Below are 12,479 nucleotides of genomic sequence, written 5' to 3'. Positions count from 1 at the left end.
TAAGCATGCTGTTACCTGTGCTGTAAATCTGAAAGCTAACAACACATTCATGTGTGTTCTGGGTCAGTGACTCAAGTTATATGATTTTTGTTTTACTTGGAAAACCATAGGGAACAGGACAAAGAAATCAATGACATTAGCTTTACTCTGATTCTTCCTGAACATTTCAGGCTCAAATAGGGAATCTGAAATAGGTAGATCTTAGAGTAATGGTGCACCTAAATCAGACTCCTGGGCATGAGTCATAGGCTCTTGAGATGCTAAAAAAGAAAGCAATTTCAAGTACAGTTTTGGAAATCTGGTAATGCCGATCACGTCTGTAAGCACATCTTAATGTAATTTTAAGGTGCTCATACATGACCCACCATGTATTAACTTTCATCAAGTCATTGAGCCTGAGCTTTATGTTCTTTAACTTTGAATAACTCAGTACCTTCTTCCTACCTAACAGTGATGCTATGAAAATAATGAATGTAAAGGCACTTCATGAATTGCAAAGTTGGAGATACAACACTCAAGTATCCAAACATTTTTATAAATAGTTCAGTTTGAAAAAATGCAAAACACAATATAAATGTGGAGTCAAGACTTGGGCTCCATTTCCAGCTCTACTCCTGATTCAGACTACATATAAACTGTGTCCGAGATTCCAGTGGAAAATGCTGAAGTAATTAATAAGGTCTTTAAAACATTTTAAATAAATAACATGTAATAAGTAACATGTTAATTTTGCTTTAAAAAATTCTATCTTTAACCTTTCCAAGGCTCAATGTCATTCATGGCTGAGGAATCCTATGTATGGGTCTCTATCTGCAGAAGGCTCAATTTCTGGTCAGAAATTTTCCATCAAGTGGTCCCCTTAAGTCACAGCAGGTTTAGGAAAATTCAATTCCCAAGAGTACTGCTTTTAGTAGAGCACAGCCATGTCTCTCCCTCCCACTTCCCACAAGATAACAAACAAAATCCTATTTCCAAAGGTTTTATGTATTGTTTGATTTGAAACTTTCCCAGGCTTTGCATCTAATGCATGTCAGTGTTCTGTTTCAAGAGAAATATGGCAGTTGAGTCCCCAAGAGAACACAAGTGAGCGCCACATACTTCCTAAGACTGTTTACACAGCTCTTTTATTGAGCCAACGGGGAAAAAAGCGCCTAGAGAAGTGAGAGACACCCACTGCTATTCCAGACACACACATGAGGCGCTTACTGATTGACGACACTCTTCCATACCAACATGCGGTCCAAAATGGAATCCCTCTAATCTTTCATCACACTCTTAAAAAACACATAGGAAATATTGTGAATTAATTGACCTTAAATCAATGTGAGAGAAATGAGGGAGGAAAGTTAATGCACAAAGAAATGCAATACAAAAATTACACAATGTTTTATAAGCTACATAAGCTCCAACAAAAAACTGGGGACACAGATTTGGTTAGTTAGATCAAAAATATTTATTACAAGTAGATTTCCTTTTCCCATATTAAAAAGAAAACACAGGACTAGAAACATTCAGAGAATGGAAACCAGATTAAACCTATTCCAAAGTCTACTATCAACTTAGGTATCTCTAAATAAAAAGATATTTTGGAACTTAAAATTAGAGAAACCTATATACAATTTAGACAAAGGAAAAGAAAAAAATGATCCTTCATATTTTACAGTCTTTAAGCACATAAAACTGTACTATTTAATATATTTCTCCATGAACTTTTTGTGAAATTCAGATCGCAATGTATCATTTACAAATCTTTTGTCTTTCTTCTGATCATCTACACCTTTTGCACAGTTCTTGAAGACGACATCATCATCCCACCTAAAGGGAAAAAAGAAAATAGAACATCTTATAATGTTTGTATCAGGGGACAAGAATACCATGTACATTGCAAAGCTTAGTCATTACACAGAAAAGATGCTCAACATGTACATCATTTGATGCAGCAATTATACACACAGAATAAAGTAATTGTTAATACATAAACTTTCTTTATTATAGCAGGAAGGGCAATTCCTGTTTAGAACAAACAAAACATTCTTATTACTTCTCCATTAAAAGAAACTTTTCAGTCAAAAAGCAGAAATACATAGATTTTAACTGCATAAATACTAAAGAGGCAGTACCTACGACTACTCTGATATTACTACAGACATCTCTAGATGATAGTAACTGATCAATTTACTGTAGTTTAATTGTGAGGTTTAGAGGATTTTATATATTTTTTTATCAGTTAACATTTAGTAATCATCCACTGTAGTATTCACATTATAGGGCAACAAAAGGAGAAGGAACAATTGGGGTATAACAATTAAGGCTCACATATGGTCCATATCTACATTAACCACAGAGAAGATAAGCTCATAAGCACAGGGCAGAACTCTGGTTAGATTCTTCTGCTTGGATTTCTTAATGCATAAGGATTCAAAAAACACCCATGGGTGAGCTATAAAATACATGGGCTATAGAAAACAAAGCATGATTTCAAAATATCATCTAGCATATAAAAGACAAGCCCATATACACAATATGGATACTCTCACAAACATAAATAAAATACAAGCCCATATAATGTGTGTTTGCATGTGCACATGTATGCATGCCAAGAGAAACTGCACATGGGAAATAAAAAACGTGGGCATCTTTGGAAAACAGCGTTAGTAAAGTCATCACTGAGGCAGTACACAAAAACATAAAAAACTGAGGTCGATATATCTGTAATATAAGACATGTTTCTATCTCCAATTCCATCTGCATCCAAAAAAGGCAGAAGAACTATATTGCTATATAGTTTACATATATATATATATATATATATGTATAAAAAACAGTATAGTTTTTTTCTGTATCCACTCTCAACTCACTCCCAACAGGTTTTCTGTTCCTCCCCAACAAAACTGCTCTACCTCGATGTCAATATTTAACCTAGATGATCACTCCTCTCCTCTTCAAACACTTTCTTTGCATTGCTTCCAAGACACCAATGTCTTTTGGTTGTTCTCCTTCCTCACTGGTTGCTCCTCCTCATCCTAGTTATTTTCATATGCAAAATTCATTTAATATTTATTAAGCACCTAGTATAATGTTTAGAGGTTGGGTAGATGATTAGAACAGGTATTGATACTAATCACCTACCCAATCCCTAAACAGTATACCAGACTGAGTCCTATGACTTCTCCTCTCTGGATATATTCATTCCCTAGGTGATCTCATCCTGTCTTATAGCTTTAAAAAATTTCTATAAGCTGACAACTCGCAAATCTATTATCTCCAGCTTCGATTACTTCCAGAACTGTATCAAGCTATCTAGTGAATATTTCCTCAGGGTTGTATATAACACCCCAAACTCACCATGTTTTAAACTTGGCACCTCTCCCACCCGCAACCTTAGTTTACCATCTTCCCCATCTCTATCCTTTCAACTGCTCAGGTTAAACCCCTTGGAATCTGACCTCTGATAAAATGTCACCTTGTCAGCAAATCTTCCCTTGACTGTACTATTGCTGCTGCATAGAAGGAGTAGATTTTTATAGCTTTATAGGCCATTGTAAGGACTAGGTTTTTACTGTGAATGAGTTAAGAAACCATTGGAAGGTTTTGAACAGTAAGCTGTTGTTGTGACTTTACAGTTTAAAAGACTAGGAGTGGGGATGAAGCAGGTGGTGAGTGTGCCAGCAGGAGAGCAGTTAGTGGTGCTGCATCACTCCAGGTGGGAGACGGTGGCAGTGGAGGTGGTGAGACATAATGGACAGAGTTTAAAAGTTAAGCCTACAGGGTTCCTTGACCACTTTATATAACATAACCACCAATATTCTTCCCACTCAGCACTTCCTATAAACTTTTATTTTTCTACATATATCAGCATCTGAAGTATTAGATACAGTATTTACTATTTATATTCTCTCTTAAGCCCTCTACCCCTCCAAACACACACACTGTACAGAAAGGAGTTAACACAGCAGGTCTAAGACTACTGTCCTTAGAAGGGCCTGCTTGCAAGCCTGGCATTTGAAAATCTTCTCACTGCCACTATGCCTAGAGCTTATAAATAATGTGGCTTATTCTGAACACCTGCTTTCCTTTTTGGAGTCCAGATTTTGGTATGATCTAGGCAGAAGTTCCCTGCACGACTCCCTCCCATCTCCCAAAAACTTTGGGCATTGAGGCTCTACTGGGCTTTCCTGGGCAGAAACGTGGCATACATGTTGCCATATTTTCATTGCCGGGGGGGGGGGGGGGGGGGGGCGGTCAGAGGGACAATGAACTCTGTGTGACCACTCATGGGAGGGACAGAGCATAAGGAAGCCTGTACATGGATTCTTCTAGTCTCCACTTGTATCTTTTCGCCTTATAATCTAGTTGTGTATCTTTATTACCTTAGCCATGAGGATAACTACATGCAACTCCCCTAAGTTCTTTTAGTGAGTCTCTGAATGTGATGGGTGGTATCGGAGACCCCTGACATGCACACTTAAAATGTTAAGCATTGTAGGGTCAAGGGCTCAGTTCATTACTCTGTCCCTAGTGCTTAGATCATTATGTGGTACACAGCTAACTATTATAACTATCTATTGAAAATAAGTTTATTTTCTTTCCTTTCCCTTCTTTCATTATTCCAATATCTGATAAAGAAGAATATCAGTGGCAGGTGGGGTTTTAGAAGCTTTACATAATGCACTTTGCCATCCAACTCATAATCTGCATACACACACACCCACCCGTTACTGTATAGTACCTTCTTTTAACTTTGAAGTTGGCCTGAGGCTGGGATGGGCCAGTGAGATTAAGGAGGGGATTTCCACTCAGAATGTTCTCCATACGAATCCTTTCTTCTTCAGCTTTTTGCTCTTGTTCCTGTCCAAGATAAAGGAAGAGTCAACATTTACTGATATTAATTCTGGGATCTATTTTCTTATATTAGCTCATTAAAAAAGAAAAAAGATTGTTAGGATTTTATGGGAAGAAAAACATCAAGGAAGGTTTTTTTATTTTTATTTTTTTAGTTTTTAAGACATACCAGAAAAGTCTCACTTAATAATACTCAGTGAACATTCATTTTTACTACTGATTTACCTGATATTTATCTATTTTGTTCTTGTGATTTATTCTTACTTTTTATTTTTATACCTCTATCCTTCATCTATTAACACATTGTCTTTCTTCACTTTTATTTTAGCATCAACATCTTCAAACTCAACCTGAGTTTCATTCTTAGAATTAAGGAAATCACATGTTTAAAATCCTTAGCTATAACGTCTACATCTACCTGTTATGCTAACTTAACTCAAAAATAAATCCCATTTTGCTGTGTTTTGGGGACGACAAAAATCGATGACTCAATAGATCAAGGAAAAAGAGACTGCATTAAAGTCATTTTAAAATCAACCTTTATTTTAATACCCTAAGTTTTCATACAGGTTACTGATATTTCATTTTAATATTTAAATGTGAACATGAATTTCATTGTTAAGAAGGCCAATAACTGGGAGGTAGGAAGATGCAATATGCAAGGAAATAAACAAGAAAACTCTTATAAGTCACTGCTCAGACTTAAATAAATAAAACCAGGAACTATCTATCACAGATTAAGAACAGATAGTTTTCTAAACATTATATACTTATTTTTAACAAATTATACTGATGCTTAAAGTAAAAGGATATTTTTCTGAAATGGTAGAAAAATAGGAGCTCAAGTATATAATTTATCCAAACTTATAATGATGATGTGTGGGACATATAAAAGTCTTGGCCTTTTTATGATTGGAATATTATTTCCTTTAGAGTTACTGGATGATTGCCACATAGTACTGTGAAAAATGGGACCAACTCTTTCAGTATTCAAATACCAGGCACGCTGTGCTTCATGAGTACAGGCTAGTGGTCAGACGGCCTTTAGGTCAAATCTGAATGACCCTGTTTTTATAAATAAATTTTACTGAAACATAGCCACATACATTCACGTATGTACTGTCTATGGCTACTTTTGTGCTATAATAGCAGAGCTGAGCAGTTGCAACAGAGGCTGTATGGTCAGCCAGCCTAAAATATTTACTATCTGCCTCTTTACAGAAAGTGTGCCAATCCCTGACATAGACTAATTGGTTTGAAAACTTTATTTTGGGAAACCTCAAAAACCAACCAATAGAAAGGAAAACAGGGACAAAAGAAACAAAACTGTCATTCAGCCTGAAGAAACATCAACACATTTTTGTATAAAGAAATTAGGTGAAACTCAAAAAACTTCTGTAAAACCTTCTGTCTAAAATGTTTAAAGGTCAACCGAAAGCATTTAAATTGCTGGTCTCATTATATATCCAGAGCTATTAGGCAAGCTGAAAGAATTTGGAACAACTGCCCTCTGGTGGTGTACTAGTGAGATTGGGAATATAATTACGTGTTCTTATAAGTCTGATTTTTAAAAATTAGATATAAAAACTATAAACTATTATTGAAATTATGGTTTCCTTTGCCAAGCTTTGATGAGAACTATATTTTAAAATACCTTTTTTCTTTCAATCTGAATTCTAACAGTCTTCAAAGCCCATTTCAAATTCTTCCTCTTTTCTGAATTCTTCCCTGGCCCTTCTGACTCACAAGAACTCCACTTCCCCTGATTCCTAGCATTAACCTATATCAGTGTCTCTTCCAAGTCTTTTTCCCTCCTTTTTTTAAACAGAACAATTCTTGGCTCAAAAGCAGTCTTACAGAGAAGTTCACAAAAAAGCTGTGCTGTGTGGTTGAAAATAGGGGCAGACATCTCTACTTGAATGTCTCACAATGTGTCAAATTCAATGTGTTCAAAACAGAACTTACCATCTCTATCTTCCCTCTGCTTAATATGCTCATTCTTCTGCATTCCCTGTATTAGTGTATGGCACCAACATCTACCGAGAAATTGGGGGTCTTTTTGTTGCCACAGTCACGATCTGGTCAATTTGATCCCCTTGACAGCATCTGTTTGAGTCTCTCAATTCCAGCACCCATTATACAAGTTAAGATGGTCTTAATTGCATGCAAGGATTATTGGAACAGCCTCCTGTTTTTTTCCCAATCCATCCTCCATATTTTGGCCAGAGTAATCTTTCTAAAATGCATATCCAATCGTATCAGTCTCCTGCTGAAATCAACCAACTCCTTAACCTTAAGAACAAAATTCAGACTTTTTAAGCATTAATTTAAAAACCTCTACTACTCTGATCTGTGCTTGCCTTCTCAGTTTCATCTCTTATTATCAGTACTCTAGGCAATTCATTCAAAGTTTTAACTATCTTTGACTTAGAAAGATATCTTTTCTCTAATTGTGTAAATGGAGAGACTGGGGGGGTTCAGAGAAGTTAGGTAACTTGCTCTAGGTGACATAAAATCTATTGAGAGATTGCCTCAACAAGTGCCTAGGCAGCAGAAAAATAGATAATCTTTGTAGGCCATGGCTATATATTAATCATCTTCGATTCTTCTGACAATCTATAGACACTATCTAAATGTCTGTTGAACAAATGAACAAACAAGTGAATGACTAGCAATTTAGCAAGTATTATTCAGCATATCTGAACCATTTTGAAAGAATTTCCAACATAACTAGGATATCCAGGATGTCATAAAAATAATTAGATTTATAAATCTACGGGTGCTATAATATTTAGAACATGGTGAGGAAAATTTCTAATATAAGATATTACTTGAATTAAAAAATATTTATACTTTAGTACGTGTTAGAAGATGGGGAGTTGTAAATACTTAACACTTTGATTTTACCTTTCTGGCCTGCTCTTCAGCTCTTTCTTTTTTAATTTTTTCCAGTTCTGCAAGAAGAGCTGCAGTATCATCATCGTCACTCTCCTCTTCAAAATCTTCATCTTCCTCCTAAAAAAAGAACAGTGATGGTCCAGAAGATTGAGGAGAGAATATAGATTATTCATTTTTTTCCATAAAAACTGCACTTACCAAATCTTTGGGACATAATTAAAGTTTATAAATATTCACTAAAATGTCAACCCCTGACAAAGTGCCTTTCAAATTTATGTGGCCAAAAGGGAATTTCCATATGAAAATATTTCTAAAAATAGAAAAGAAACACTTTATACCAAAACATATATATGATGTATCACCCTAAGAATCAAAATAGTTTTATATAGTTCAAAACAACTTTAACCTAGCAAGGATAATCAAAAATGCAAAAAAGGATGCTAAATTCCCAGAAGAAAGTAACTTCAAATAAATAATCATTAAATCTCACTTAAAATTGGGTTTCCTGTTTTAATTATTATCAGTAACTGCATGAGTCAACTCCAGAATTAATTGCTGATATATGTACAAATTAGATACTACCCATAGGAGGCCACTCGGATTTTTTGCACTGTACTGTATGTAGAAAACTGCAAATTAATTATAGGCTGTAGGGTCCCACTGAATTTTAATGTTAGTTGATATACTAATCCTTAAAAACCTTCTGCTTAGATTACTTCCCTTCCTAAGCACAGAAGGAACTATTAAGTGCACTGCATGTCTGCATAGGCATCATATTTAATATAGAAAGCCCCCTGGGTACAACTCTAGAGGCTGCTGTTTATAGGGAGCCCAGTGTGAAGAGTGCTCTGTGGAGGTAGCATGGCAGCCCAATCCCCACGGTTTAACACAGGGGAATTATTTTGGAGGGAAGCATATCCTTTAACAGATTGCGTCCATATTTCCTTCTCTAGAGATCAAATTTGTTCTTGAAGTTCTTACCACAAATAATACTTTCTGTTTTAAAATCAACCGTAAAAGTTTAGCATTGAGGCCAGGGCTACATTTGAATAACAGTAAGTAAAAATAAATACAGGTTACTTCTTTTTTTTTTTTTTTTTGAGACAGAGTCTCACTCTGTTGCCCGGGCTAGAGTGAGTGCCGTGGCGTCAGCCTAGCTCACAGCAACCTCAAACTCCTGGGCTTAAGCGATCCTACTGCCTCAGCCTCCCGAGTAGCTGGGACTACAGGCATGCGCCACCATGCCCGGCTAATTTTTTGTGTATATATATTTTAGTTGTCCATATAATTTCTATTTTTAGTAGAGACGGGGTCTCGCTCTTGCTCAGGCTGGTCTCGAACTCCTGACCTCGAGCGATCCACCCGCCTCGGCCTCCCAGAGTGCTAGGATTACAGGCGTGAGCCACCACGCCTGGCCCAGGTTACTTCTTAAAGCCAAAAGCATAAAAAAGCATTTAAGAAAAACAGGGTAAATAGATTATTAGATAGAGATAAAAGGAAGGAACAAAACATACGTCTGTTAGAGGGTCATCTGCATCAAGGTTGGCAGCAGGAATCTGGTCTAACCGAGGCTTTTTTGACACTGAAGAGGAGGTTGTATGTTCTGGGGAAAAACAAACATCATTTAGCTTGCTGAAACAAATACTGCATTTCTTATGTTTTAGGGACCTGTGGGCACAAAGAGCCCACATTAAAAGCATCATGACAACAGGGATCATACCTATAGTGCTTGGCAAATAAGCTTTTGGTAAGTATTTGTTGAATGAATTAATAAAAGTATTGATTTTAATACAGGAACTGTAGCTTCCCTCAGAAATTCAGGAAATAGTTTATATATGCTGGAAACAACAATATTATAACTGATACCTCTAGATGCCCTCCAATAGCCAGTTACAAAAATAGGAGAATCTCAGAGAGAAACCATGGGACTTAGCTGCTGTAAACAGTCAAAAACTCCTTGATCTTAACTGAAATGATCACTGCTAAATATCCCCAGATCACTCTGTTCCTTCTAATATAGAAGCATACAAAGATGGAATCTGAACCTCATTATCCTCTCTAATCATTTAAGAAAGTATCACAGCTCACATCAATCTTTAAAAGCAAAGAAACAAAAATATAAACCTTTTCCAATTACCATATGAAAGAAAAATTATTGATGACATAATTTGATGAGGTAAATGTCTGGGACAGTGTTGGTACCTCGGGTTGGACGATCTCTATTTTTCTCTCTAGCAGCAGCTCTCTCTCTCTCTTCCAACTCTCTTCTGAAGTCACGGTTACGAACCTCTTCAGGGGCATCCTGAGTAGTTTGTCTAAAGTAGAAACAAACCAGGGCAAAAATGTTACTTAAAAGAAAACCACACTGCTGTAGCAATGGAAGACAATTCAGGAATGCAACTTTGTTTCTTAAGCATGTAAGCAAACAAGACCACAATCTAATCTGAAGGTTACTAACAGGCACTTTTGTGATGTTGCTAATATTTCAAGAAATCCAATTGAATCACATATTTTCCCATAATAAGGCTGAAGATTAAAATGTCTCTTGGTATTGTATAAACTCAGGACTGTAACTCTTTCAATGTCATATTGGCTACTGCTGATAGCCCATAGTCTCTCTGAGATAGTAATTATTAGTCTTGACCTCTTGGCCTCAAGTGATCCCCTTGACTCAGCCTCCCAAAGTGCTAGGATTACAGGCATGAGCCACTGAGCCTGGCAGAGGTAATATATTAGTTACTGTTCCATCTATATAAGGAAGTTCCTGGTTAATAGGAATTTCCGCTGAAGGAATGTCTGGTTTTAAAATCATAGAGCACAATTTTAGTGTTAAACACTCGATTGCATTTTATTCCAGTAAAAATAGATAACTTAAGTGACATAACTCAAGATAAATAACTTGTGATACTATATCATGCCCATGCCATTAACAGATTTGGCCTTATTACCTGTATTTTATCTTTGTATGAGAGGGTAGGTCTCTGCTTGAATACTGCTTTGAAAGTTGGCTCAAATCACCTTCTCCTTTTCCTCTTCCACCTCTCGCAGGTTCAAAAGTTGGCCTGGCTGCTGTTGTCATCTTTTATGCTTTGAAGAAAAATAGTAACAAGTTATTTCCAACATGACAAACTCTCATTTTATAAAGTATTAATCAATATTCATCCTTTTGAAATAAGTTCCTAAAGTCATTCCCCACAACTTGCTTAAATACTCTTCTCAAACAAAAGTTCTCAAGAAAACTAATTACGAGGCTTAGGCTGTACAAGGAATATGGTTTCTCAAGTAGCTCTTATTTAGTACAAAAAATTCTGTCATGAAAATATGAGTTTTTGTTCTTGTTCTCCTTCTGATTGTGTGGCCTTGGGCAAGTCAACTAGCTTAAGTTTCTGTCATCTGTAGAGTGGGGATATTCCTCATAGACTTATCATGAGAATTATGACACTTTACATGTCAAATCCCTGGTAAAATACAGTAGTGCTATGACTGAGTTTTAAAAATTCTCAGCTCAACCTTACTCCATCACACTCCCTAACGTCTGCATTTTATCTAAACCTCACACAACAGCAAATAGGTTAGTAAAAACAAAAGCAATACATATATTATACATATATATATATATATATATACACACACACACTTATTTAAAAATCACTGACAAAGTTACTGAGTGTCCTGGAGAAAAGTGTGTTACACAGACAAAATTCTTCAACAATCATTTGTTGATCCAATTTTCTCCTACAAAAGCTATCATAAATTAAATCTTTTGTAGATTATAATTTAAAGAATACTCAAAAGACAGATACCTCACCCCAAAGAATTCTGACAATCAAAAACCAGGGATTCATTCCTTATGCTACTTTCCGCTTTGAGCAGCCTAAAAATACTACCTAGCAGATGTGGCCACTAACCCCTGCTAGCATCGGAAAAGCAAGTTTTTGAGGGCAAAGGCGTGTACCCAGAGGGAGAAACAGAGTTTTCTAGAGCTGGGGGCGCCGCCGCCTCCCCCACAGCTCTGGGATTATCATTCCAGCCTTCTAAGAGCCCGTCTTTGGGCTATCACCTGGGTATCAATGACTATTCACCAGTGCCCGATGGGGCGGCAAGGGAGGTGGGAGCTGGTGCTCGCTTAATGCCGTAGGTAGAGCTGCCTTCACTGTGCGCTTTCTGCCGCAGGCCTGAGAGCTGCGGACGAGCCCGACAGGCACTGGGGTCCGCCGCTGGCTCGCTGCTCCGGAGCCTCCTCCACCCGCGCTCGGTACTCTGCTGTCAATTCCGACCCCAACCGCCCTTTCTCGTCCCACCCAGACAGGGAAGAGTCTGCTATCCTCCTGAAGCTCACTTTGGCCGAGGTCCGATGCAGCAGCCTAGGAAGATCATACAGAAGCAAGCTAAGACTCTCAGCTCCCAGAAGCCCCTGCGCACAGAGCTACAGCCCAAGACCCGGAAGCAAAACCCAAGCGTTTTAGCCTCGCCTTAGTGGCAACTACCAATCCGCAGAGGCCAAAGTGGAAGTCGGCGTGACGACAATAAGGGGCGGGGCTGAAACGGCCCAGGGGGCGGGCATTTGAAATCAGTGCCTTAGAGTAGACCCTAAACATCATTTTATACCTTCAAGAACCAATTACTTAATGTCTCTTCCGTCTTTTCCTTTCCCGACCCCCTTCCAGACTCCATCATTCTGGTACCGCGTGGACGGAAAGCCCCGGGTAGCCGACACCACGTCCCCGGCTAGCGGGAGA

The 12,479-nt window shown here is 37.5% G+C and overlaps 1 protein-coding gene across 1 annotated transcript; it reads right to left on the bottom strand.

The window, feature by feature from the left end:
• Positions 1 to 1,670: 1,670 nt before the first annotated feature.
• Positions 1,671 to 12,139, bottom strand: CWC15 (CWC15 spliceosome associated protein homolog). Its single transcript, XM_069469050.1, has 7 exons — positions 12,080 to 12,139; positions 10,689 to 10,827; positions 9,943 to 10,055; positions 9,255 to 9,343; positions 7,750 to 7,857; positions 4,730 to 4,848; positions 1,671 to 1,815 (listed from the first exon to the last, which is right to left on the bottom strand). Exons 2-7 carry the CDS (start codon positions 10,817 to 10,819, stop codon positions 1,686 to 1,688), a joined length of 690 nt encoding a protein of 229 aa, XP_069325151.1. The 5' UTR covers positions 10,820 to 10,827; positions 12,080 to 12,139; the 3' UTR covers positions 1,671 to 1,685.
• Positions 12,140 to 12,479: the final 340 nt, after the last annotated feature.

The sequence above is a fragment of the Eulemur rufifrons genome, chromosome 6 (assembly GCF_041146395.1).
Source record: "Eulemur rufifrons isolate Redbay chromosome 6, OSU_ERuf_1, whole genome shotgun sequence".
Classification (NCBI taxonomy): domain Eukaryota; kingdom Metazoa; phylum Chordata; class Mammalia; order Primates; family Lemuridae; genus Eulemur; species Eulemur rufifrons.
The sequence above is the reverse complement of the archived record's forward strand: the minus strand, read 5'-3'. Positions and strand labels throughout refer to the sequence as shown.